This window comes from Panthera leo, chromosome E2 (genome assembly GCF_018350215.1).
Source record: "Panthera leo isolate Ple1 chromosome E2, P.leo_Ple1_pat1.1, whole genome shotgun sequence".
NCBI classification, from domain to species: domain Eukaryota; kingdom Metazoa; phylum Chordata; class Mammalia; order Carnivora; family Felidae; genus Panthera; species Panthera leo.
Genome location: NC_056693.1, coordinates 51582572 through 51609100, shown reverse-complemented (window position 1 = coordinate 51609100; position 26529 = coordinate 51582572). Strand labels below are relative to the sequence as shown.

Here is a 26529-nt window from a genome sequence, read left to right as displayed (position 1 = left end):
CGGCAGTCATTGCATTAACACCGTGTGCTGTGACTGTGCATTTGGGGGAGACAGGGAAAACATTCTTCCAGTTGCTTGCAATTTGGGTCAACGTGGTTACCCACAGCAGGCTGTCAGCATCACGTTAATTACAGCCACAAAACAGCTCTGAGCGGCATGAAGCCTGTCTTCAGAGGACTTGCTGCTCAGACAGCATCCCTCATCATACCCCGTGCTTGCTCCCTTGCAGATTCTGTAGTTGCCACGCTCCTTGACCTGAATGCTGAAGTTCAAACGCAAAGACAGCCTCTTTACTTCTACTCGCACAGGACAGGGAGTACTGATCATTCCAGAACCAGGGAATGTTCAGGGGTGAAGCCTTTTGCAGCCAGTGTTGGCCACTTAAGGGACACATGAATACCCCAGGGTGCCACACTTAGAATCATTTCTAAACCCCTCTCTACGGCTTTCCCTGGCCACCCTATTCAAAATGCCTCCACTCCATCCTGCACCCTGTTTTCAATCCCTTTCAGAGTTCTTATGACCATAATGATAATCCTCTTCTTAATTCTGTTTTACTTGTTTCAGTCTGTCTCCCTCATTAGAAGGTAGGAGGCCCAAGGGGCTGCAACGAACCCATCTCATTCACTGCAATACCCTGGTATCTTGCACACAGGGTAGGTACTTAGAAGATGCTTGCAAAGTGAGTGAGTCCATCAGTGCTACCCTGGCTGCTGTAGAGGAGGAGGAAGAGGAGAAGGAGGAGGAGGAGGAGGAGGACAGGGAAGGAGGAAGAGAGGAGGGGAGAGGGGAGGGGAGCAGGGAGGGGAGGAGAGGAGAGGAGAGGAGACGAGAGGAGAGGAGAGGAGAGGAGACAAAAGCAAGCTCTCACAGGAAGCAGAATTCCCTGTTGAGGGGGCAGCGGTAAAAATTGAAGTTCAAGCCCAAATAAGTTGATTCTAGCAAGTGTTTGCTCTAGGTGAGAATATAGATCTGGATAGTTTGGAATGCCCGGGGATGTGGCTTCTCAATTGCAAAGTAACCGTTACATGCAGAGCATGATTATTGAAGCTATTGAAGCTACTGAACACAAAAATCTGCCTGTGTCCTAAATCACCCCGGGGACTTGCTAAAATTGTGGGATCCCATTTGTATCTCCAGCTCAGTAGAACGGAGATACAGAGAAAATCTTAAGAACCCCCCCCCCCCCCCAGAGACCCGGTCAGAAAGTGGCCACACTCAAGGTTGGTTTCTCCACGGAGCAAAGAAAATGCATGAAATGCCAAGTTTATTTTTGACCAGGGGTAAGAAACACAAAAACTCACGCAATCTCTGTTGAAATCAAAATAAAGCTTTTTTGAGTTTCTCTGAGGCTCGCACCTCTCTGCTTCATTTAGACAAAGCAGCCAGACTATGCACACGGTCTTGCCCATGTGTAACGAGCACGATGGGAATGCAGTCTCTATTGAAAAAGAATGACACGGAGGACGGACACACCAGATTTAGGTTATTAGGTCAATGTCTTTACATGGAGGAGCTCACAACACGCAAATCACCACACTACCTACCACAGTACATTTGACGTGTGTGGATACTTACCGATTTGGCAAAGCTAAAGAAGCTCTTGGTCTCTCCAGTCACCATGTTGGATGAACCTGCAAATGAAGGATTCCCAAGTCAAGCTATTGCTAATGAAAATCAGCATCTCTTGCCACACATGGAAGAATGGCAACTGTCTGGTCCAGAAGTGCCAAGAGCTTGAAAATAACTTCAATTCGGCCTCGGAACAAGGGGGGAAATGGAGAGGATAGGTGGCGTCAGGTTGACTTAATTTGAGCCAAGCGTCATGGGATCAAAGAGAAAGTACTATTTCTCAAGGTGACCCTGTCGTTACTTTGGAAAATTGGGCACGTAGCAAAAATGTGACTTAAGCCCACACTCTAATGAAATGATGAGTTCCTGAAATGTCTTATTGGTTCCATTCTTCAAGACTGGAGATGAAGTCTTAGGTGAGCCTAATTCATGGTCCGAATTCGATTCCTTCACCAGTTAAGGGGCTCTGATCTGGGCTGGGCACTTAAGTGGCAGGGAGAGGTGGGGCTGAGTTAGAAGTTAGATGGATGGAAAAAATGGGGTACAGAAGAGCTAATGAGGGTGAAATAGATTCACGAGCCAAGGAAATGATGTGACCGACATACCAGCTCCCAAGAAATCTGAGCAGGAAGGTCAAAACCGCTTGAGACAAATGGTGCGAGAAATGGGAGATTTGCTAATGGGAACACGCAGTATTGGACGGGAGGATGAGGGAGGGAATTAGGAGGATTTCCTACGATGTTCTTACAGAGAGAAAAGCTCCCTTTGTGTGGTTCCTGGGGGTGGGGAGTGGATGAGAGAGCTCTTAACAGATCAGATGCCACATTGGTGTCTTTTCAACAACTCTGTTGCCTTGTCCCCAAAGATTGGGAATAAGTCCTTCTTAGTCCTTTTCCACTAGTGAATGAAAAAACAGTGTATATTCTGAACCTCATTATTTGGCCTGTGTAGTCCAGTGGCCAGTTATTCAATCACTGCTTCTGTTTTTATCACCAAGCAGGACGGTACTCGGCTCTCGTTACCTAGTAACTGATGCGATCAACTAGATGCTATGTGAGAGGGTCAAATTATGTTCTTCCAAATGGCATCATGGAACTGGGGCAAAAACAGAACTGGCAAATAAATAAGAACGAATAAACTGTCCGTCTAACATTTGACTCACATGTTAGTCAGCGTTAGTATATGTGCTCCCGAAGCGAGTACAGCTCACATGTTCATCATATCTGGTATCCCCGCATCGTGCACTGACGCTCACAACTCCTTTTATCAATAGTGGGAACGGGTAGGGGCGCCTGGGTGGCTCAGTCGGTTAAGCGTCCGACTTCAGCTCAGGTCACGATCTCACAGTCCGTGAGTTCGAGCCCCGCGTCGGGCTCTGGGCCAATGGCTCAGAGCCTGGAGCCTGCTTCCGATTCTGTGTCTCCCTCTCTCTCTGCCCCTCCCCCGTTCATGCTCTGTCTCTCTCTGTCTCAAAAATAAATAAACATTAAAAAAAAAAAATTAAAAAAAAAAAAATAGTGGGAACGGGTAAAGAATTACGCATCCACCTCCAAAGACTTTCAGATGTGTGACCGCTATTGAAAATACTGCAACGCTCCAGCAGTGGGAAGCTTATCTCCTCTCTTTCCGTCATAATGATGATGATAAAAAGATGCTCGAATATTTCTACCTCTCAAATAACTCTTTAAGAAGCTTCTCAGCGACTGGCAGGGAAATGAGCATCTTTTTCTGAGTTCCACAGAGCGAAGGCTCAACTTGCTATCAGACCGACAGGGGACAGAAGTGCTAAAACTCTCAAACGTTGGGTAGCCCCAGGATCACTGGGCGTTAGAATGTGATATCTGGCTTCAGAGATGGTTTTTTGACTTTGTAGAGACTCATGTTGACATTAGTTTACAATCGTGTGACAGAAGAGAGAAAGAAGAGAGGAAGAAGGTCTGGGGTCTCATTTTGCTGGAGAAAATCTCCCAGAGAACTTTCATAAATTCCCACTCAAACTCAAGAGTGTTATCAGGGAATGTGCTCCAGCCATCCAGGGCCTCTTTGGAATTAGGACACACAGGAGGAGTTGAGAAGAGGAAGAAGCTGTGCTTTGCAAATTCATCTCCGATGGTGGAGAATCTCCCTTAAAACCCCCATATCCTCGCCACCCCCTCCCGTCCTACTGTGGGTCCTTGATTCCTTCATTTTTTTTGGACTTCCTCTGAAGCCAGTACTATTTCCCATCTGGGCCACCTTCTGTGGGTCAAGTCCCATCTCAATGGCTACACCAGCTTGGCCTTGCTTTACCCCTTTCGGAATGAGAAGTATTCATGGGGTTAACAGGCCAATAGGCATATACGCTTGCTTTTATAATTGAAAATAACGACTGGCAATAGCGAGACTATGGAAAACATTTAAAAATTAAGCCCCCTGTCTCGCTACCCCAACAAAACAACATAAGGCATTTGTCAGTGCCTTTGTAAGCACAGGTGCAGTGCCCCCTGTTGCAGACCGTATCTCTGCTTCTCCTCGGCACTTACCATATAAAATATAGGTTCCCAGTGGTTTGAGAAGGCTGAGACCTTTTCCAGTGTTGTCCCCGCAGAGGCAGTCCAGTACAATGTCCACTCCTTCCGCAGAGATTCTAAAAGGTGTGAAGACAAAGTAAGAGAGATACCGTAATGCTCATGTTAGGGACCAAACCAGGAACAGCAAGGGCTCTGGGAGCGGCCATAAATAGGACAGAAGGCCGGGAGGTGGGTTTACCTTCCTGGGTGCAACTACAAGAATTTCACAACCTGGAGGCCGCTAAGAGTCTGGCCGGTGGCTGCTACCAGGGGCCAGCCCGGGTTAGGCGGGAAAGCATGGACATCACAGCCAGATACCCGGATTTGCATCCAGCCATGCCATGCGGCCTTCTCCTTTGTTAGGGGCAGCGAGCTGTTTCTTTGTGGCGACCCATGAAATGCCTGGCCGATCGCCAGTCACGTAACGGTCGCTCCGTAAGTCGGTCGCTCAACAATTGATGTTTGTGGAGCTTGGGTGACGGGCCAGGCTCTTTCTGAGATTCTGGAGACGGAGTGGGGAGCAAAAGCAACATGTTCCTGTCGTCATGAGGTTTCCAGTCTAGCAGGGATTAGCTTTTCTTCCCTTCTCCCTGCCTCCTCAGTGGAGCTCTAAAGACCCGTTAGTTAACTCACAAACTTCTATTCGTTCCATCTCTAGGCTCAATCAAAAATGGAATCTTTGAGGAAGAGGGCTAAATACAGAGGATCTTCCTTTCCTCTCTGCAGTAGAAGGTTCCACAACAGAGATGATCCACATTTGTATTCTATTAAGCAGACGAAGCATTTTTTTTTTAAATTTTTTTTTTCAACGTTTTTTATTTATTTTTGGGACAGAGAGAGACAGAGCATGAACGGGGGAGGGGCAGAGAGAGAGGGAGACACAGAATCGGAAACAGGCTCTAGGCTCCAAACCATCAGCCCAGAGCCTGACGCGGGGCTCGAACTCACGGACCGCGAGATCGTGACCTGGCTGAAGTCGGACGCTTAACCGACTACGCCACCCAGGTGCCCCAGACGAAGCATTTCTTGATCCCTTCTTCCATTCATTTATGTATACATTCCTTGATTCACTCACTTATGCATTTAACAAACATCGGTGGGCTTCCACTGTTAGAAGATACGATGCGGGAGAGAACTGCCAACAGGAAGGCTCCAGCGATGGTAGGGAAGAGAGTCAAGTCCCCGGAGCACCCGCTTGTGGCTGGGCCCTGCTCTGCTTCGGTTTGTGAGTTTGCAGGATTATCTTGTCTTAGCACAGAGCTGAGTGTTGCCACCCTCACCTCCGAACAAAGTTGAGGCAGTGCCACTCAAGTCAACAGCTGGGTCCTGTTTTCCTCAGTAGGAAACTGCACGCGTATATCTACGGTTCAGACGCTAAGTCAGTCGCCCCAAGCCCCAGCACAGCTGAGTCATGACCTTCAAAGCCCTCAGGTCAAGTCCAAAGTCCAGTCATCACAATGACTCAACAAAAAAGATTAGTTTTAGCTTTTGCCTAATAGAACGGTTATCTGTAAAGACAGGGCCGTTCAAGTCCCACTTATAAGTTCACTTATAAATTCCCCACTATAGGGAATGAGGCCAGGGGGTCTAAAACTGAAGTGGGCACCAGGATCTCCCCGAGGGCTCATTCAAACGGATTGCAGTTTGCCCTCCTTCCGCCCTTGCCTCCTAGCTTCTGCTTCAGTCGGTTTTGGAGCGGGGGGGGGGGGGGGGGGGGGGGGGGGGGGGGGGGGGGGGGGGGGGGGGGGGGGGGGGCAAAGATTTGCATATCTACAGGGCCCAAAGATTTGCATTTCTAACAGGCTCCCCGGAGATGTGGATGCTGATGATGCTGGCTCCACCCTTTGAGAACCACTGGTCTAAGCCAGCTACTGAGGAGTCAAGCTAGCATTATTGTTTTTTATTAATAATTAATTTGTTCATTAAGTATTTAGCCCTGACGCTGCACGAGGCAGCGGAGATACAGTGGTGAGACCAAACAGATCTGATTCCTCCCCTTTTAGAACTTCTGTGGGGCAGATGTTAACCCATATTTCACAAATGAATATCAGACTGAAACTGAATGGGGTCTAATGCCACAAAGGTGCTACGAGACTGTGTCAATCTAGTGTGCCCGATTACGTACGCCCAAGAAGGCATCCCTGGGGAAAGGCAGAGCATAGGAGTTATCTAGGTAAAGAGTGGCAGGAATAGTGTTCCCAGGGGGGGACAGCATGTGCGAAGGTCCTGTGGTGAGAGGAGGCCTGTGAGCAGGAAGCCTGGGAAACAGCCAGTTTGGCTGGAGTAGAGAAGATGAGAGGGAGCGTGCTGAGGTGAGACCCGAGAGGCAGGCGAGGGCTGGAACGCACACACACGGTTGGGTGGGCTCCAGGCTGGCGCCTCACCCCCGGCGATCAGGTCTCCACCTTGCCTCACGGGCTGGGTGACCATGCTCCTGTCTTCCTCACTTCTGCCAAGTCTTTCTTCTGCCAAATGTGTTCGCTGCTGAGGAGGCAGGACCCTTCACTGCTTCTACTGCCAGCCCTCCTGAGCCACCTAGTCTTCTACGTGAACTCCCTTTCCCCGGGACCTCCTTCCTTTACTGCAAGACACCCGCCTGTGCTCAGGAGCAGCCCTCACACGCTGGGCTGTGCACACGTTCTGGGGCACCCCTGACGGACCTGCCCAGGCCCAAATGCTCGCTTCTTGCCTGACGCTCCTCACATCTGGATTCCACCTGTGAGCGCCCATTTTCTGCCCCAAACTGCCAGGCACAGCTGCCCCATCTCGGCCCGTTGCTCTTTCCTCTGGGTCTGCGGAAATGCAGAACAGACCCCAGCAAGGGGCGACCTATAGCCTCCTGCCCACTCCCTCCTCCTCACCTGCCACTCACTGCTCAGGGCATTGTGACCTTGTAGCTATTCCTGAAACCTTCCTGCCTCAGGGCCTTTGCATGTGCTGGAATCGCTGCCTGAACAGCCTTTCCCCAGCTCTCCTTAGAGCTGGCTCCTTCTCATCCTTCACATCTTAACCCACATGAGACTTTCCCCAGAGACGCTGTAACTAACCACACCACCTGAAATGGCAGCCCCAGATGGCCTCTCTTTCGGCTCCCTTTGCGCTTTCGCGTCTATACCAAAGACACTCTTCAGTATCTATCACGGGCTGCGATTATTCTACTTGTCTGTCTCTTCCGCCAAAATATAAGCCCCATGCGACGGGGACCGTGTTTGTGCCGCCTGTTGTCGTATCCTCAGCCCTTCTCATCCTGCCGGACACAGTGTTAGTTCTCAGCAAATACTGACGGATTGTATGAGTGGATGAGGAGTGAATGAACGCAAGGCAACGAAGAAAACATTTTAAGAACGGCACTCTGCGTTGCTATCTGTGTGCTTCCTTCAAAGGGAACTCACATTTCCTGAGCTCTACTGTATCCCGGGCATTGCAGAATTAATCTTTATGACATGTCTATGAGACAGGCATTTTAACTGCACTTTTGTGAGGAAGAAATGGAGGTTCTCGGATGCAGCGCCTTGCCCAAGCTTACGTAACTAGTGCGCCTGGAATTCAAACCGCGGTCCAGTGTGATTCCAGAGCCACGGCCTTTTCACCGTTCTGAACTTAAGATTTAATAAATGTTCAAATCAGTATAATTACGGAAGCACTGCTTTAGCAAGCAGCTCTGGGAAGCAGTCAGTTTCATGCAGTCTCTGAAGGATTCTGGTTTAAACGCTGTCTTTAAAAATAAAGACAGAGGGGCGTGTGGGTGGCTCAGGCGGTTAAGCGTCTGACTTCGGCTCAGGTCATGATCTCGCTGTTCTTGAGTTCAAGCCCCGCTTTGGGCTCTGTGCTGACAGCTCAGAGGCTGGAGCCTGCTTCCCATTCTGTGTCTCCCTCTCTCTCTCTGCCCCTCCCCTGCTTGCACACTCACTCTCTCTCTCTCTCTCTCTCAAAAATATTTTTTTAAAAGTTTAAAAAAATATAGACATACCCAGAGTTAGACTATGTTACTTCAAACAGAGAGGCCAAGAGGTTTCTATTTTTAAGCTCCTTTTTTGTCATGCTAGATGTTAGGAGAGGCCCCAGGTCAGGGTCCTACACATTGGTCCTACATTTCCAGCCACTGGACAACCACTTGCCGAGTGCTTAGGTCACACCGGACACTGGGTGTGCTGAGCTGGGGGTACACAGATGAGGGTTCACGTTCATCCCTGCCATCCAGGAGTTCATACCAGGGAAGACAGACTAAACGGACAGCCCAGACCTAATCACCATAGCTCCAACCGAGCCTCTTGGGGAGACAGAAGATGGTCCTTCTGTTGAGTGCTAATGGGGGAGAGGAATCGGCCAGGTGCCAAAGGAAAGGCATTCCGCAGAAGACACCGTGATAGGCTGACCTGGGGCAGTGAGCATCGAACAGACCCAAGGAGGAGGCTCTGGGACACCACCCATGGTAACGGGAGGCCCTGTCTGGACACCGTCTCCTTCCAGAAGGACACAAGAGTGTCTGCCACAGCTGATCACTAACATGGGGGTGGTGGGCGGGGGTGAGGGTGGCCTTAGGGCCCTAGGGCACTGGGCTCAGGAATCTGAATTTCATCTCAGTATTTAGCACTTCGTTTGCTTCTTACTTGCCGTGTGACCTCAGGTGAGTTCCTTAGCCTCTCGGCGTCCCCAACTGTGGAAGGGAATGCAGCTGATAACACCCGCCCCAGGCTCCTCTGTGAAGCCTGGGTGAGTTTCTGCACATGGAACATGATGCTCAGGGTAGCTTCTGGGTCCACAGTAGCTTTTTTTATTTTTTCAGAGTGGGCCAACTTAAAGAGAATTCTTTCAGTGTGGGGAGAGTATAAACGAAAGACTGCAAAACGTCAACAACCCCAACCATTAGCCCAAACAACCATTACCGTGGGTGGAGCCGCCAGCCCAGAAACCACTAGAGCAGAGGCTGGCTACCCTTGACCCTGCTAGCACAAGGTGTCCCCCGTTCGAGAGCACTTTCGAGGTGCCAGCCACAGTGCTGAGCGCTTCCTGAGTCCCGTCTCACTGAGGACGCTTCACGCCAACCCTGTAACCCAGGGGCCATCATCATCCCCACGTAATGGATGAGAAAACTGAGGCTCCACGGGGTCAGGCAACATACTGAAGGGGCCACTGCAGGGAATGGGATTTGGGCGGGGCAGGCGGGAGGGGACTCTGGTTTGACCCATTGCATCCATTACATCTAGAAACCAAGTGAGGGCACCAGAGGCAGAGCCGGCTTTCCTAAGATGAGCTGTGGTCAGCCCTGGTGACCGTCATTGCCACTAGTGGGCACACGGGCTCCCAGCAGGGGCTGCACAAAGCTGGGGGCTGCTCCCCGGGCAGCCTGCAGGTGAGTTTCAAAATGGATAAAGTGCCCCACCCCTATTCAGTCATTACAAGCCCAATCAGGGGATTAGACGGAATGGGACTCAGTCGGGTCTATTTGGAATCAGGGCCTCCCTTGCTCATATTCACAGTGAAGGGCACCTTAGCAGCTCCCTTTAATGGAACGATCATGAAATTCACAAGCAGAGCTAGGCAGCCCCTCAGAAGGTCAGGGGCCATCCTCATTTCTTAGCACCTCCCCCCCCTCGCTGAAAATCTCTGGGGGTGTCCGCCTTGCCTGTGTGTGTGTAATCATAATTACACAGAAGCAGATGGGGGGGGGGGGAGGGCTTTCTCCTGTTGTCATAAATCTCCACATACTCAAAGCCCAAACAGAAAGAGCCCCAGCTCAGAGATGCTCTGGGCCCAATTCAGCAGAAAGATATTTGGGAATGGCTGATCGAAGGCTCCCATGCCTGTCCTTCCTGGGTCCCCAACCCTTCGCCCCTTTATCACGATGCCCCTCTTTGCTTCCCGCCCACGTGGATCCAGTGAAGAATCCCTCCTGAGTGGCGGTAGGGCCACCAGGGCCGTTCCTGGGAGAGAAGCCCTTGACTTTGCCAAGAAATTAATTCCCCTTTTATTGTTACTTTCATCTCCAGCTGGATCCTTGGCTCTCCGCTCAGTGCTTCTCTTTCTGAATTCCTTTTTCTCTGAGAACTCATCTGTGCCATCACTTTAACCACTTCCAAGCTCATGATGGGAGGATGAGGTCATTGCAGGGTGCCCGGCATAGGGTACAGGGCAGGCTTCTCCCAGAGAAGTGTGTGGCACACACAAGGGTCTGGCGCACAGAAGGCAGCGTGCAGTTCCTGGCACATAGTAGGCTTCTCACAGGGGGCTGAGCACAGTACCCCGTGCACAAGAGGCTTTTCACAGGGTGCCAGGCACCGTCCCTGGACCATAGGAGGCTTCTTAGTAAATGTTGACAATTACTTGTCAATACCACCTCTAGGAATCCTTTCTCGATCACATTCTCTGTTCTCTCTGAGTGATTACACCTCATCGATTTCCGCTGCCTCAGTTTCTTTACCCATAAAACGAGGCACTTTGCCCTCACAGCACCATCCGAGGTGCATGAACGATGGTCTAATCGTATGGGTCAGCAGAGTGGAGGAGACCAGCAAAGCCGGGTGCAATTATCCGCCTTGCTCGTGCCCGCACACCTTGCTGGGATTCGCTCCCCACCTCCCTCTACCTACTTAGATGCTTCCCGTCCATCATGCTCCCCGCTGGGGGCTGCCCACCTCGGTGATCTCTCTCGTCTTTCTCTCCTCTATTTTTGAAGTCCTTACTGCTGGATGCACAGAATCCAAAGCTTCTCACTCTTCTGTTTGGTCCAACCATAGTCAGACAGAGAAGGGGTGAGTGACGTAAAGGGTGGGTCTGTGTTAGAAACACTTTGCCCCCATTCCCTTTACAATGCCTGCTGGAAGGCTGAGAACGGGTTCAAAGCAGCTTAGCAGTTGATTGGCTTATAAAAGAGCTTGCATCTTGGGGCACACGGGTGGCTCAGTCGGTTGGGCGTCCGACTTCGGCTCAGGTCATGATCTCACAGCTCGTGGTTTCGAGCCCCGCGTCCGACTCTGCACTGACAGCTCAGAGCCTGGAACCTGCTTCGGATTCTGTGTCTGTCTCTCTGCCCCTCCCCTCCTCATGCCCTGTCTCTCTCTCTCTGTCAAAAACAAATAAACATTAAAAAAAAAATTAAAACAAAGAGTTTGCATCTCAAGAAATTTTATGTTAATATTTTTTTTTCCTGGTGAATCACCACCAAACGCTGTAACAAACAATACCCGTGGTCCAAAAAGTAAAGAGAAATCACTCTGCATTCTACTCCTGCTGCATATTAGTGTTTAGATTTTTTCCCACCACTTTCATTTTTTTTTTTTTTGTCTTTATGCGCCAAGAATTTATACAAAGCTGTGATCACAGTGTAGCTGGAATTTGGCATTCTGCTTTTTTTTTTCCCACTCAATATGCTACCGTGGGTATTTTTTCATTTTGTGACAGAATCTTCATAATTATCTTTTTTTTTTTTAGGGGCTGCATAATATTCAAGCGCGTGGGTGTCGCATAATGCACTGAAGTGTTTTCCTCCTGTTGATAATGGAGGCTGGTTCTGAAATCTCACTGTAACAGACAATGCTATAATTCACCTTGTTGGCATATGTTGAACACCTACCATGAAGCCAAAGCATTTACTTGGTTCTGCAACAGGCAGCAGGTGCCTGTTCCTTTGGATTTTTTCCTGAGGGCAGGGGTGGTGGGAGAGAGAATGAACCCATCTGTGGCTTCCTGGTGATTTTTAATTGAATCCCAGGGTCTCTGCTTAAAAACATAAGGAATTGTCGGAAGTCGCATTTGAAAGAAGGTGGTGGGAACATGGGTCTCAGATGCTGTCCCTTTCTGCTCCTCTGACATCAGCAGGAATCATTGACTCGGGGGCTAGGAAGGTAGGTCGAGGACAGTAAAGGGATAAGGGGATGGGAAAATTCTCCATGGAAAATGGGGAAGGCAGACTGTCCCTTTTTTTTTTGATATTTTAATATTTATTTATTTCTGAGAGTGAGCACGTGAGCAGAGGAGGGGCAGAGAGAGAGGGAGACACAGAATCTGAAGCTCCAGGCTCCGAGCTGTCAGCACAGAGCCCAATGCGGGGCTTGAACCCACAAACCAGGAGATGGTGACCTGAGCCAAAGTTGTGACCTGAGCTCAACCTACTGAGCCACCCAGGTGCCCCAGACTGTCACTTTTTCAGAAGAGTATCTACCTCCTGACCCAGTTTTCCCATTGCTTCCCACACTGTAGTACCCCCAGCTGCTCTGGTCTCCTTTCAGATTCTTGAATTTAACCAAGTCTTTCCTGACCCTGAGCCTTAGCACGTGCTATTCAACTTGGTCAGAAATGCTGTTCCTTTGGCCCGTTTCTCATCCTTTAATGCTCAGCCCGAGTCTCACTCTTGGACGGATGCTATGTCTAATCTCCCTGTCTGCGTATGTTCACCAGCAGCCTGTATGTCTCCATCAGAGCACGTATCAAAAGCATAAACCAATCCATTTTTAAAATAGTGTTTTTATCCCTCTTCCCCAACTAGACTCAAAGCTCCACAAAGATAGTGACGCTCAAGGTAGTTTTTTGCCGGATCTTCTGCCCTAGCACAGCCCCTGGCCCATCAGAGACACTTGGTAGTAAGCAGGTCAGGGTACGAATGGAGGAAAGGATGTTTGCCAAAATATCACTTAAGGGGATAAAGGCAAAGACTGCTGGAGGGACACTGGCAGTCCGTTTTCCCGATCACAACTCCAGAGATGCAAGTTACAAAAAGGAAGAGCTACCTGAGGGTTACGGAAATAGGCGAAAGTCTATGCCGGAAGTCTTTAAAATATGCCTGCAGTGTGTACATATGTGAGAAACAGGTGGCGAACTTCTAATATCGAGTTTTGGAGCTCTCTTTCCATGTCCTACTGGAGATATCTGGACAGCCTTGAACTCTGTACAAATCTTTAATATTAAAAAAAAAAACAAATCGGAGGGGCTCCTGGGTGGCTCAGCGGGTTAAGTGGCCAACTTCAGCTCAGGTCATGATCTCACGGTTCGTGAGTTCAAGCCCTGCATCGGGCTCTGTGCTGACAGCTCGGAGCCTGGAGCCTGCTTCAGATTCTGTGTCTCCCTCTCTCTCTGCCCCTCCCCTGCTCACACTCTGTCTCTCTCTCTCTCCCTCAAAAATAAACATGAAAAAAAAATTTTTTTTAAACAAATCTGAAAATCCAGACCATCAGAAGGCTCTCCTTTCCAAAAAAGTCCCCAAATTTCACCTAATCTGGTCTCAGTCTGTCACCCTCACCAGACCTCTCTTCCTCTAGTCCTTCAGGTTGCAGTAAGTTCTTTAGTATGAGGCTAGATGGACGGCTGAATTTCTCTGTATCTTACAACTTACTGTTGGGCAAAGAAAAGACCAGAAAAACGGCCCTGAGACACCTCTGAAACCCCTCAGGAGCTGGGGGTGGAGAAGGGCAGCAGCAGAGGTGTGACCCACAAATCATCTCAAGGCAGCTGGGTTTTCTACCTGATTCCCTATGTTGACGTGCACAAGGCCATAGCCGGTGGCTCCTGGATCGTGAGTCGGGTTAGACACCAACGTTCCCCGCCGTAGGAGATGAACAACATGATCTCCCTGCCTGCAGCCTCCCACCCCCCACCCCCCTTCATTCTCTGCACTCCTCAAAACTCCAATCTGATCATGTCACCATGTTGGCCCTTCGGCGGCCCTCGGTCACACCCAGGTTGGAGTCCGCGTGTCCTTGGTCTGGTATGTGAGTGAATGAGAAATAACCCTCTCTGCGTTCAGGTCGCGTTAGAGCAGCTATCGTAATTTCGCGCCGCCGGTCACCCGACCGCACTGCTCCTCAGTATCGCCCTCTCCACGTGGCGGTACCAACAGGGTTGCGAGAATCCAACGAGCTCATACGTGTGAAGTGTTCAGCACAGAGCTGGTGTTACCAAGCCCCCGGCGTATGTTTCCTAGTATTACTGTCACTGTTACTATCACCGGCCCTCGTCTAAATGAGCGCCGCTGGCTTTTTTAAGAGGCAGAAAAGCAAGGACCAACCTGGCCCTCCCTAGAGGACACGCCTTACCTTTTCACTTCTTGCACGTAGTCTGCATTTCTGTCAAAGAGGTGGGTCATGGAGCCTTTGATTGCTTCGTGCTTGAAAGTGGAAGCTGTTCCAAAGACAGTCACATTGGGGACAGTGGAACACAGCTGAGCCACAGCTTGACCCTGGAAGCGAAACACAAGACACCGGTCACACGGGAGGGTCACCGCCCGACAACCGGTCTCGCTGGGTGTAGGGCAGGACTTCCCAACCTTGCCGCTATTGACCTCTCTGAGGCTGGATGAGTCTTTGTTGGGCTCCGCTGGGCTTTGTAAGGTGCCTACGCAGCATGTCCCGCCTCCACCTGCTAGCTGCCAATAGCTCCCTTCGGTTTTGATCACCAGAAATGTCAAGATGTCCCCGGGGGGGACAGAGCCTCCCTTGGCCGACAACTAGGGGTGGTGGAGGAAAGTCCGCGAAAGCCAGCAAAGCCACGGTATCAAGACTCAACAACTATCATTTTTTTTTTAAATGTTTTTATTTATTTTTGAGACAGAGAGAGATGGAGCATGAGCAGGGGAGGGGCAGAGAGAGAGGGAGACACAGAATCCGAAGCAGGTTCCAGGCTCTGAGCTGTCAGCTCCGAGCCTGACGCGGGGCTCGAACTCACAGACTGTGAGATCATGACCTGAGCTGAAGTCGGACGCTTAACCAACTGAGCCACCGAGGCGCCCCTCAACAACTATCATTTTAACCACACTGAGCCTCAGGCTCCTCATCTAACCTTAGCAGTAATGGTACCTGCTCCATACGGGTCCCGGGAGCTGTTTGGGTTTGGATTCCCCCGAAGCCGACCCCGACGCAAAGATTTGAGAGCAAGTACCTCATCTGGAATATGACCACAGGAAATAGCAGGGTATCAAGACACAAATCGAAGGCGGCCAATAAAGGGTGTGCTTTCAAGGCAGCACCCAGTGGGTAACTGGAACTCGGTCCCTCTGAGGACCCCCGTGCACAAGTGTAGAATACACTCAGAGGTATCCCAACCACATGGTGAGGAGGCTGGAGTATTTTGATCCCCCGAATTCCCCTCTGTATCAGTCGGGGGTTGCTTCTACAGCGGTATCTCCCAGGCACCTCTGGCTTGTGGAGGCAAGCATGCTCCCACAGCCGGACGGAAGCCCTAAGTCAACAACCGTCAGCAATGTTGACCGTGGAGAAGATACGGTGACGGGATCGGCTACACGGTGTGTCAAATGAGGCAATATGTCACACGGGTCAAGCACCTGGCATAACACATGACACTTAAAATGAGGCACTCCGTAAATCTGAATCATCTGTACTCCTTTGGGGCTGGGATGTCCAGGCATATGAGGAAGAGCCCAATGCATGAGGTTTAAATACTGAGGGGTCTAAGAGAAATTACCCATGTAGTTAGACATGGGTGGTTTTCCATGTCCTGTTTCAACAGGGTCAGAAATGTAAGTCATTGGACAAAATCCTGCGATCATGGGAAGTCAGAAATCTTCCAGTAAAACCCAGTTTGCTGGTAATTAAGGTGCCTTCCAAAACCAAGTACTGTTTCCAGTTTTCCACCTGCCATCTTAAGGAGGCAGAAATTATTCTACCAAAGTCACCTGTGAAATGCAACTTCTGCCTAACACTTCATTACATGCCTTCATGTTGGTGGACTAAATCAGGTTGGCAGGCCTATTTCTGGAAATGTTTTTTTTTTTTTTTTTCTTCCCAACATTCGCAATGAAAGGCAACACTGAGAGAATCATAGAATGTCAGAGCTGGAAAATCATCCAATTATCCCCACCCCATCATTGTTTTACAGACGAGGGAAAGGTGACTCAGAAAGGTTAAGGTGACTCAGTTTTCAGAGGCAGATCTGAAATTCAAAGCAAGGTCTCCTAACTTCTAGTTATTTGCCATTTTCTATAATGCCTTGCTGTCTACTTATTTTGACATTTTAAGCTAAGCAGATTTTGAAGCTGCTGCCTAAAATAGACCTGTTACTGATTTGGAGGTCAACATTTTAGGACATGGGCATGAACCTAAGACTCCAGACAGGCTATCATTCTGTGTTCTAAGAATAGCTTTGGTATTTGGTTAATTTGTCTTTTTTTTCATTTGATTTTAGAGAACAAATACGGGACTCTCCTTCTTGGTGAGCGGAAATATCAACAACCAGTGCAGCAGTCCTCTAAAACTCGACAGGGTTTAGAGGGTTAACCTCTTTTGTGCTGGGATGAAACATCAGAACTAGTTGATCCCTCCTGCCCACTGTCCTTAGGCCAACATGACTTTTATTCACACAGCTACTTTTCCAAATTCCTATTATGTACTGGTCACACTGTGCTGTGGATGGATGTGGGAGTATCGGGAATCAACAGGGCACCCTAATCTCTATCTCTGGGCCCCCCCCCCACCGAGCCTCAGATTTGTTGCTGTTGTAACATAATACCGCAAACTGGGTGGCTCAGCCAACAAATTTGCTTCCCACTTGTGGAGGTCAGAAAGTCCAAAATCAAGGCGTCGGGAGGGTTGCGTCCTTCCAGTGACTACGAGCGAAGGGTTTGATCCCGCTCTCTCTGCTTGGCTTGTAAATGGCTCTCTTCTCCCAAGGCCTCTTCACATGGTCTTCCCTCTACGCCAACCTGTGTCCAGATTCCCCCCGTTCTCAGAAGGACGCCAGTCCTATCATTTAAACTTGATTACCTCTCTAAGGACCCTACTGCCAAATAAGGACACATTCTGAGATAGTGGCGCTCAGGACTTCCCCATATCAGTGGGGTGGGGCATGGTTCAACCCGTAACATTCCTCTTCCTGTACCTCCTGCCTCAGTGGATGAAAACTGTACCATTCGCCTGTCCCTCGGCTGAAGTCAGGAGTCTGGGGGTCGCCGGACTCCTCTTGGTCCCTTGGCCTCACATCCAGTTAGTGTACTGCATCCACTCCACACCCTTGTGACCATCACTTCGTAGTCTGGGTTGTTGCGTTCCCTCACCTGGATGATGACACCACCCTTCTGGCTGGCCTGGCTGTGTCCATGTCATCCTCTGGACAGAGTGGTTTTTCTCAAACTCAACCTGAGCATCTCGTGACTGGTCGCAAAGCTTCCCAATGCCTATCACTGGCTTTCAGAAAGAAAAGCACACCCTTCGGTTTATCCCACGGGCCGGCCCTCTGGCAGGTGGCCCAGTCTATCTCACTAACATGGCTTCCCTCCACTTCCCCAGTCTCTGCTCCCTAACAAGACAGGGCCCTCAATCCACCCCCGATTGCCATTCGCCGAGCCCAGTGCTGTGTGACCCTCATTCCGTGGTGTCCTCAGAACGAACCTCAAACCTAATTTTCGTGAGGAGGAGACTGAGGTTCACAGAGGTTAGGCACCCAGTCCAAGGCCAGTAGGGTAAGATAGCAGACTTTGATCTCCTGTACCCACCATTTGAGCAACGTTGAGTAACATGTCAGTTCTTCTGGTCTTTCATCTTAAAATGGAGAGTGTAATGCTATATATAAGGTTTTTGTGGGATGATTTGATATAACGCATCCAAGGGCTTAGAATGCTCAGTATTTGCTGTCACTACTACTTTGAATGCTGTTATGTTTTCTTGCTATTATTATTACGTCAGCAGAAGCAGCAAATTCACGATCCCATTCTCCTGAACGTGTAACGCTATTGTAGCATCGACACTAGCTTCTCACAGGCTGTCCCCTCCCTATCCATGCCTATTCTTCCCACTTTCTTCTTCAGACCACAGCCCCTCCCCCCCGCCCCGGCCCCCCACCACCTAGGCAACTCCTCTTCTAGAAAACCTCCCCCAGGCGCTTGCCTCCACCTTCCCTTCTTCCCTCCTTTAGTGCTACCATAGACCTGGGGTTCCTTCCTCTGGGACAGCAGCCACCACGGCTTTCTGTGGCTGCTAACTGATCTGTCTGTGAGCCCCATGAGGCCAGGGACCGCGCCATATATCTGGCTCTGTACCCCAGTGCCCAGGGCAGAGCCTGACACATAAAACGGATTTGGTAACACCTGATGAATGAATGCATGAGAAACCGGAATGTGATGTGACAGGGAAGTCCCTCATCAGTTTGCAGATTGCTACGTCCTTTAGCATCGCAGAGTAGGAGTAGAGCACAGATTCGATTAACGTATCTAGTATCTCACCCAAGCAGAACTTTACCATTTCCATTTTGTTTTTTTAAATTTTTTTGAACGTTTGTTCATTTTCTGAGAGAGGGAGAGAGACAGAGCACAAGTGGGTGAGGGGCAGAGAGAGAGAGGGAGCCACAGAATCCGAAGCAGGCTCCAGGCTCTGAGCTGTCAGCACAGAGCCTGACGTGGGGCTTGAACTCACAAACCGTGAGATCATGACCCGAGCCAAAGTCGGACGCTTAACTAACAGCCACCCAGGTGCCCCACCGTTTCCACTTTAAATAAAAAGAAACCTGTGGTAGCAAACTGAGATGGTATAAGTAACTGGGTTACTTATATATTTATATAGCATCTATGAGTATTTTACATAATATAAAATGCAGAAATATAAATACGTATAATTAGAATATATAATTAGTATATGTATATGTAGAATCAGTATTATATAAACGTGTACATGTATATAAATAGTAATTTTAGTATATAATACTCCATTTGTAAAATATTAGTATGATAATAAAATAGTATATAGTCATATAATATATAATGTAAATAGCAAAACATGCAAGTATTCTACACGATATTATATGATAACATATTCTTATGTAAATAACAATGGGTGGAAAACCAAATTCAGTGGACACCTGTTTGTAGCACCCCCCCCCCCCGCTTGAGCTATTAATTCACTAAGGCAATGAGAGGCCCTTGCAAGATCCTCAGTGATCTAAAGTAAATAATACTCAGCACTCTGTATTTAAGCACAATGTGTGCTTTTCCTCACATGTATAGCGAATCTGTACTCTCCCTCTTCCAACTCCCAAGGTGAGTGCCTCTAATTTATCCTCGTTTCTCCCACGTGCCTAGCAAATAGCACGGACTCAATAAACATTTGTGGAAGGCGGAATGAATTTTCAATAAAAAGGATTTTGCAATTTACCTGCAGACCCAGAACATACGATGAACAAGACAATCCATTCTCCCAGCAACAGCAGCAAATAGAGATCTGCATGTACTTGTTTTTAATTTCTTTTCCTTTCTCTCTCTAGAGCGTAAGAATTCCACAGCAAGCCTCTTCTCTCCCCTGTGGCTGGCGATACAGCCAGTACAGCAGCTGACAGTCCCCTTGTCTCCCCATATGCCAGGCACTGTGCTTACGTGCTTCGTTAAATCCTCAAACCGCTTTTAGAGTAAATACTTTTATTTCCCTTTTATGCCCGAAAACGGGGGTTCAGACGGGGAAAGGAACTTGTCCAAGGTAATACGGCTTGTACGTGATAAGGCTGGGGGTCACACTCAGGTCTCCCTGACTCCAAAGCCACTCTGTTAGTCTTCTTATCCGTCCAGCTAAGCACTCGAGTTGCTGACCTGGAACTGAAATCCTAGTGAAAACCAAGGATCTTTGGCATCAGTCTGGAAGGCTGCATTGATCTACTCTTTCGATAGCTTTGTCTTGGGTTCATACGGGTGAACAGATTTCAGCCAGCTCAATCCTAATTTCAGGGCTGCTGAGGTTCCTTCAGGCAGAGGACAGCCATGAGAAATCCAGGGACGGCAGTTGAAAGGGAGCTGTTTTGGGCCACTGAAATCTGACTCTTAGCAAGAGACTGCTGGTTCAAGGTAAGATCCTATTCCAGAAAAGCCAGGCACAGCAGACACATGATTAGAGGAATGAATGCATCTATGTAAAGGGCTTAGTACACTGCCTGGTACATACTAAGTACTCACTAAGTGGCACTTTTTTAGCTATCAGTGCCTTGGAATTAGGACTGAGCTTGGCTGAAATTCTGATTACCCCTTCGATGGGAATTTAGGATAGTTGATCCTGTCAGTGCACTGGGATTCAGAAATCAGCATCAGAGACTCAACTAACTAAGACACAAAGAATGGGTAACTTTCTCTATCACACGAATAACCTCTTCCTCCTCAGACTTGTTTCTCATCATACACCCAAACTCTACCTTTGGCCATTTGGAAAAATGCTTAGTCTTTCCTAAGCGCCACTCCTTTATCACCCACAGGACCTTTGCACATGCAATTTCCACTGCCTGGAATCCTTTTCCCTGTCTTTTCTCCTGGCTGATGCCTACTCATCCTTTGAATCTTGGCCCCTCTGTTTTTTCACTGAGTTATTCATTCAGTGAATAATTTGGGGCTATTTAATAAGTGCCTCTAATGGATCAGACACTATGAGAGGCGCTAGAAAGAGAAAGGAGAACAAATTATATATAGTCCCTGTCATCTCGGAGCTTGCATTCCTATAAAGGCAACCGTATTAATAAAATAAGTTTACAATTAAAAGTACAATCAGTAGCCTGAAACCTGTAGGCTGCGAACACCAGTTTCAAACACTGAACCACTGGGATCAGACCACACTGGTGCACTGTGTTTTTTCAAATGTACAGAAAACAAGAGGTATGAACTAAAGGGGAAATATGCGGGAGAGAATAGATAAAACGGAAACCAGACTTGGTCTCTCTGTCCTCTCCAGTCCTAAGATTTCTAGCACACACAGACCAATTCTTCAGCTGCTAAAGAAAGTCTGTTTGAGGACACCTCCCAAAGAGAATGCAAGTTCACTCATTACCCTAAGTCTGATGAAAGGGTGAAATTTTTCTATTGCTAACTTGACCATTGACCATTTCTGAGATCATTTGAAAAATAGCCTTACATTTGGGGCGCCCAGGTGGCCAAGTCGGTTGGGCATCTAACTCTTGACTTTGGCTTGGATCCTGATCTCTTCGTTCATGGGATCGGACCCCGTGTCAGGCTCTGTGCTGATAGCATGGAGATTACTTGGGATTCTCTCTCTCTCCCTCTCTCTCTCTGCCTCTGCCCCGCTCACATGTGTGTGCCTTCTCTCTCTCTCTCTCAATCTCTCTCTCTCTCTCTCTTTTAAAATAAATAAACTTAAAAAAAATAGGGTTACGTTTATCTCTTCCAAAAGTTGTTTTCCCTTTTACACAGCTCATGGAAACCACAGCCACTTATATACTCAAAGAATGGAAAAGAATTAGCAAAATGAGCTTGTGAATGTACCAAGAAGAATCCTAGGGTGAATGGTGAAGCAAGATTGTTTTCTTCCAAAGAACCGTCATTTTATTTTCCATCTTCATCAATGCATAGATGCACTTACTTAGTCCAAGAAAGATAACTGAGCGTTATCACAAAATCTAGGACACTGGATACCCGGGCCAGCCTTATTCTTGTCTTATGATAATACGAATTCCCACATGGGATTTAGACACAGGTTTAGAAACACTGATTACAGATCAGTGCTGTCATTTGCCTGTTCAACAATCCAGTTGACTTGATTGTTATAAGGAGAGAAAATTCAAATCCAACTGTGGGGGCTGATCCACGTGACCCGCCATCAAAGGCAGCAAAGAACATTCTACGTTCTCACCTAGTAGGCTCTAAAAATCAGGTTTTTCTTGTTTGTCACCGCACACCTGTGGCACTACGCATGGCACTCCCGTTGACATACATGTGCGGACAGTTTCCATAGCAAAGAAGCGTCAGCGGCACACGGCTGAAGGATGAGAGAAAGGGAGGAATCGACTGCTCAGGTTAGAAGTGGGGAAACTTCTCTTTACTCCCAAAAAGCAGTAGACACATTCCAGGGAAGACTTGGTAGATAATACCTTTATTTCCCACTTTTATTTATTTTATAGATCAGTGCTTCTCGACACGTGGTGCCGTAACCAGCGGCACCCACACCACCTGGAGTCTTGCTAGAAGGTTCCACCCGGGATCTACAGAATCAGAAACTCTGGGGATGGGGCCTGGTCATCTGAGTTTTAACAAGCCTTCCAGAAGATTCTGAATCAGCTCACATTGAGAACCACCAATATGTATCATCCTTTAAAAGCACATAATTTACTGCTAAGGCCCCCATAATGCTCAGAATATCTTAATATGGGATTTTTTTTTTAAGTTCATTTATTTTTGACAGGCGGTGGGGTGAGAGAGTGGCAGAGAGAGAAAGGGACAGAAGCTTCAAAGCAGGCTCTGTCCTGAGAGCAGAGAGCCCAATGCGGGGCTCAAACTCAGAAACCATGAGATCATGACCTGAGCCGAAGTCAGATGCTCAACCGACTGAGCCACCCAGGCGCCTCCTTTAATATGAGGTATTTTATTTAAAACCAAGGTGGAGCCTTAGTATTAACACATATTTATAGTATAAAGTCTATTACTTACAGTATACATAATTCTAATACGCAGCCCTTGCTGAGGTCTAGCGCTCTGTAAAGTTTCCCTTCTACCAACTGGGTCATTGATAGATGGCATCATAACAACCCTCTGTTCCGAGTTGGGGTTGACATCACAGCCCGTGGGTTTAGTATGTGGGATCCTATAGATCAAGGCATGACTAACACAGTCTTCTGTGAGTCAGAGGTGTCAGAAGAGAAAAAATAATCGCTCATCCCCATTAGCAGGGCCTGAAGTTCTGGATGCTTGGAGAACTCCAGCCTCCCTGCTCCCCAGGCCTCAGCTTTGCTGCTGAACATCCAGGTTTTCCAAGCCTTTCACAGCTCTGCCCATCAGGCAAGTACAAGAGCGAATATTTAAACCCTTTCCTCTGCTCCTCCTGGCACTGAGCTCATGTCAGAGGCATTCAGTGGAGACGCAGTAGAGCGGAGTGATGAAGAATGTAGGTTTCTTTATTCGGCCTCACCTGCACTGAGTTTGCTGTGTGCCCAGGCAGTCTAACCGCTCACAAACACAGTTCATTTGGTCTGCATCATGGCCTCCTCACTCTCTAGATGAAAAAACGGAGGCACAGAGCAGTCCTAGAAATGTCCAAAGTCACACAGCAATACCAGCGACAAGAGTTGAACCCGCATTACCTGGGGGTGAGTCTGAAGGGCTACAAGGAGAGAAGGTAGGGGAACATCTCTTACCGGCCACCCTTTGTCTAGCACTGCAGGCCCTTCACATACCTCGTTCTACCCTCCCAACATCGTATTCCCATCATGAAGCCGGGCTCAGAAATGGAGGCTCCGAGAGATCCACGAATTTACAGAAGGTTTTCCTGCTGGGAATTGGAAACTGAGGCTCAGAAAGGCTAAGTACTAGCTGCCGGAAGTGACTGCCTTCTTGTCACTAAGCCGGAGTTCTTTGTTCTGGACCATCGGGACAATCTCATACAAATGAGACCCATCAGAGGTTGCAGAGCAAGCTACAGCTCCTGGACCCCACACCCAGTTCAGTCCTGGAGCCGCTGCCTGACCTGGCTGAGCTTCAGATTCCCCTTATTTAAGTCGGGGATGATAACGTCCACCTCAAGGGGTCAAATGTGGGGCAAAGGAAGCAACATAAGTGATGTGATTCCCCAGGGATGACCCAGAGCAGGTGCTCAATAAACACGCTCCGCCCCCTCCATAGTCCTCCTCTTCTGGGGAGCCCTCCCGGAGATCCTGAGAAGGGTAAATGTCTCCTGCTTTGTCCCCAAACTCACACACATCACTACCCAACCATCTTTTACTGTGCTATGATTCTCCCCTCCCCTCCTCTCCCTTGTCTCCTCCTCCTTTCTCTTCCTCCTTCACCTCTGTCTCTCCTCCTTTTAAAACATCTCTTTCTTAGGGGCACGTGGGTGGCTCAGTCGGTTAGGCGTCCAGCTTTGGCTCAGGTCGTGATCTCACGGTTTGTGGGGTCGAGCCCCGCATCAGGCTCTGTGCTGACAGCTTGGAGCCTGGAGCCTGCTTCGGCTTCTGTGTCTCCCTCTCTCTCTCAGTCCCTCCCCCACTCACACCCTGTCTCTCTGTCGCTCAGAAATACATAAAACATTAAAAAAAATTAAAAAGAAAAGAATCTCTTATCATATCCCCCACCACATGTCAACTCCTTAAGGAGAAGACCACATCTTATTCCCCTCTGTATCCAAAGCATTGAGCCCACTGTTTAGATCTCAGTGACCGTGTGTTGAATGCAGGAAATAGCAGTAAACAGAAGTTTAGAGAACAAAGAGCATAGGTCAGAGAAGACCCATGAGGTCAGAGGGCAATCCAGGGCTGGGACTAGGAATATAAGCCCTTCTTTGCTTTATCTTCTTGGTTGGATGTGGACAAGGTCAACCCCACATCCATTTGGCAGTTACAACTTTACATCGGTGAAGGGGGGAAATTTCCATGCCTGCCAGGAGTAAACATTTTCTTGTTTTTCTTTTCAACCATATACATGGAGTAGAAAGAATGTTAGGGCACAAGATGCGGGCAGAGGAAAGACACAGCAAAACCTTGGATTGCAAGTAACCTGTTCTGCGAGTGTTCCCGCAAAATGAGCAAACGTTTCTAATAAATTTGAACTCGATAAACGAGCGATGTCTCGCGATACGAGTAGTACATGATGCCAAACGTCACGTGATCACAACTGAGCCAACGGTTCTTGAAATGCGCTTCGATATACAAGTGTTTTGGATTACAAGCATGTTTCTGAAACGAATTATGCTCGCAAGCCATGGTTGCACTGTATTTCTCAAAGAGCCCCCAGAGCCTGATAACAGTTGGATTCATTTGGTTCCTTGCAGCTCAGAGGCTTGCAGACATTGCCCTGTTCTTGCCCCGCCCACCCATGCCCACCTCCCAGCTTCTGAGAATCTGGCCACCTCTGCGGACAGAGGGATGTGTTCGTGAAGGGATTTGGCAGGGGTGACTCTTGCTGCCAGGCATGAGCCCCGCTCCCCACTTGGGCCTGAAACCCTTGGTCGGCACAGCTGGGCCTCCTACAGACTGTCTGTCACCAAGCACAGCAGGCAGCTTAGGGACTGAGGGTGGCAGGCAGGGGACTTTCGCTTTTCCAAAGTTCCTCCTAGGAGGTGGTCCCACTGGGATGATGACTGGGATGATGTGCTGGTGGCAGCTCAGCCTTCTGCTCTGATCGAGAGGGAGGCCGGTCTGGTATCACTTCATGCTGTGTTCGCGGGCCCAACGACAGGGCGTACTTTCGTTTGAGCAGTAGGGAGGGACAGCCCCAAGACGGGGGTTGAGGGAGACACAGAAGTGGGGCCTTAGGGGGACATAGATGGTAGGAGATTCAGGACAAGACCCGAAACAGGCTGGCTCCAAAGGGAGCCCTGGACACACAGGAGCAGAACTGCTGAGCCCTGAGCTCCCTCCTGCCATTTCGGCCCTTCCCACCTCGAATTTCTCATGTGGGCAGGAAGGGCTGGAGCACAGCATCTCCGAGCGCCCTACATGAGGCAGCTCAGCATCCAGGGAGAGGAGAATAGGGACTTAAAAGAAAACCTTGGGGTGTGATTACAAGAAAAAAGCTGTATGTATTTAATACATACGTCTTCATGAATTTAATGCATACATCCCATGAAACTCTCATAATAACCAATGCCACCAACTTCACCTTCACCTCTAAAATGCCCTCCTTCCCTCTTTTCTCTTTTTCTGAGATCACATTTAGCCTAAGGCCTACCCTCTTCACAAATCTTTAAGTATTCAACGTGGTATCGTTAACTAGAGGCGCTGGGCTGTGCACGAGATCTCTATGACTCAGTCGTCTTGCGTAACGGAAACCGTGACCCCTTTGCTACATCTCCTCTCCTCCAGCCCCCGGCCACCACCGTTTCACACTCTGCTCCTGTGAGTTTGGATGTTTTAGATCCCTGGTAGACGTGGGATCACGTAGCATCTGTTCTTCCGGGTCTGGCTCATTTCCATGTAGCATCATCCCCTCCAGGTTCCGCCATGGTGTCACAAAGGGCAGGAATCCCTGCTTCTTAAGGCTGAATGATAGTCTGTTGTATGTCTACACCACATTTTGTTGATCCGTCCATCTGCTGACGGACATTTAGGTTGTTTCCACGTCTCAGCTGTGTTGACTAAGACTGCTATGAGCATAGGACGGCATATATCTCCCTAAGATTGTGATTTCGGTTCCTTTAGGTGGATACCCAGAAACGGAATTGCCGGGTCATACGATAGTTCTATTTTTAATTTTCTGAGGAGCCTCCATAGTCTTTTCCATAATGGGTGTACCAATTTGCACGTCTACCAACAATGCACCAGTGCTCCTTTTTCAACCACATTCTTGCCAACACTCATTTTTTGGTTTTTTTTGAGACCAGCCATCCTAGCAGGTGGGAGGTGTTATCTCGCTGTGGCCGTGGTTTGCATTTCCCCCGATGACAAGTGGCCTGAGCACCTCTGAGTCGGGCAAACCTGAATTTGAAACCCTGATGTAGCACCGATGGGCTGTGTGAGTTGGGACAGAGACTTCAGCTCTGAGCCTCGGTGGTCTCAT

General features: G+C 48.7%; 1 protein-coding gene across 1 annotated transcript in view; it reads right to left on the bottom strand.

The window, feature by feature from the left end:
- VAT1L (vesicle amine transport 1 like) overlaps window positions 1-26529 on the bottom strand; it is a 148661-nt gene that overhangs the window by 72277 nt on the left and 49855 nt on the right. The window contains exons 4-6 of the mRNA XM_042919752.1: window positions 14150-14292; window positions 4095-4198; window positions 1579-1634 (exon numbers count right to left, since the gene is read on the bottom strand). Coding sequence (XP_042775686.1) covers window positions 1579-1634; window positions 4095-4198; window positions 14150-14292 — 303 coding nt within the window. The remainder of the gene's footprint in view (window positions 1-1578; window positions 1635-4094; window positions 4199-14149; window positions 14293-26529) is intronic.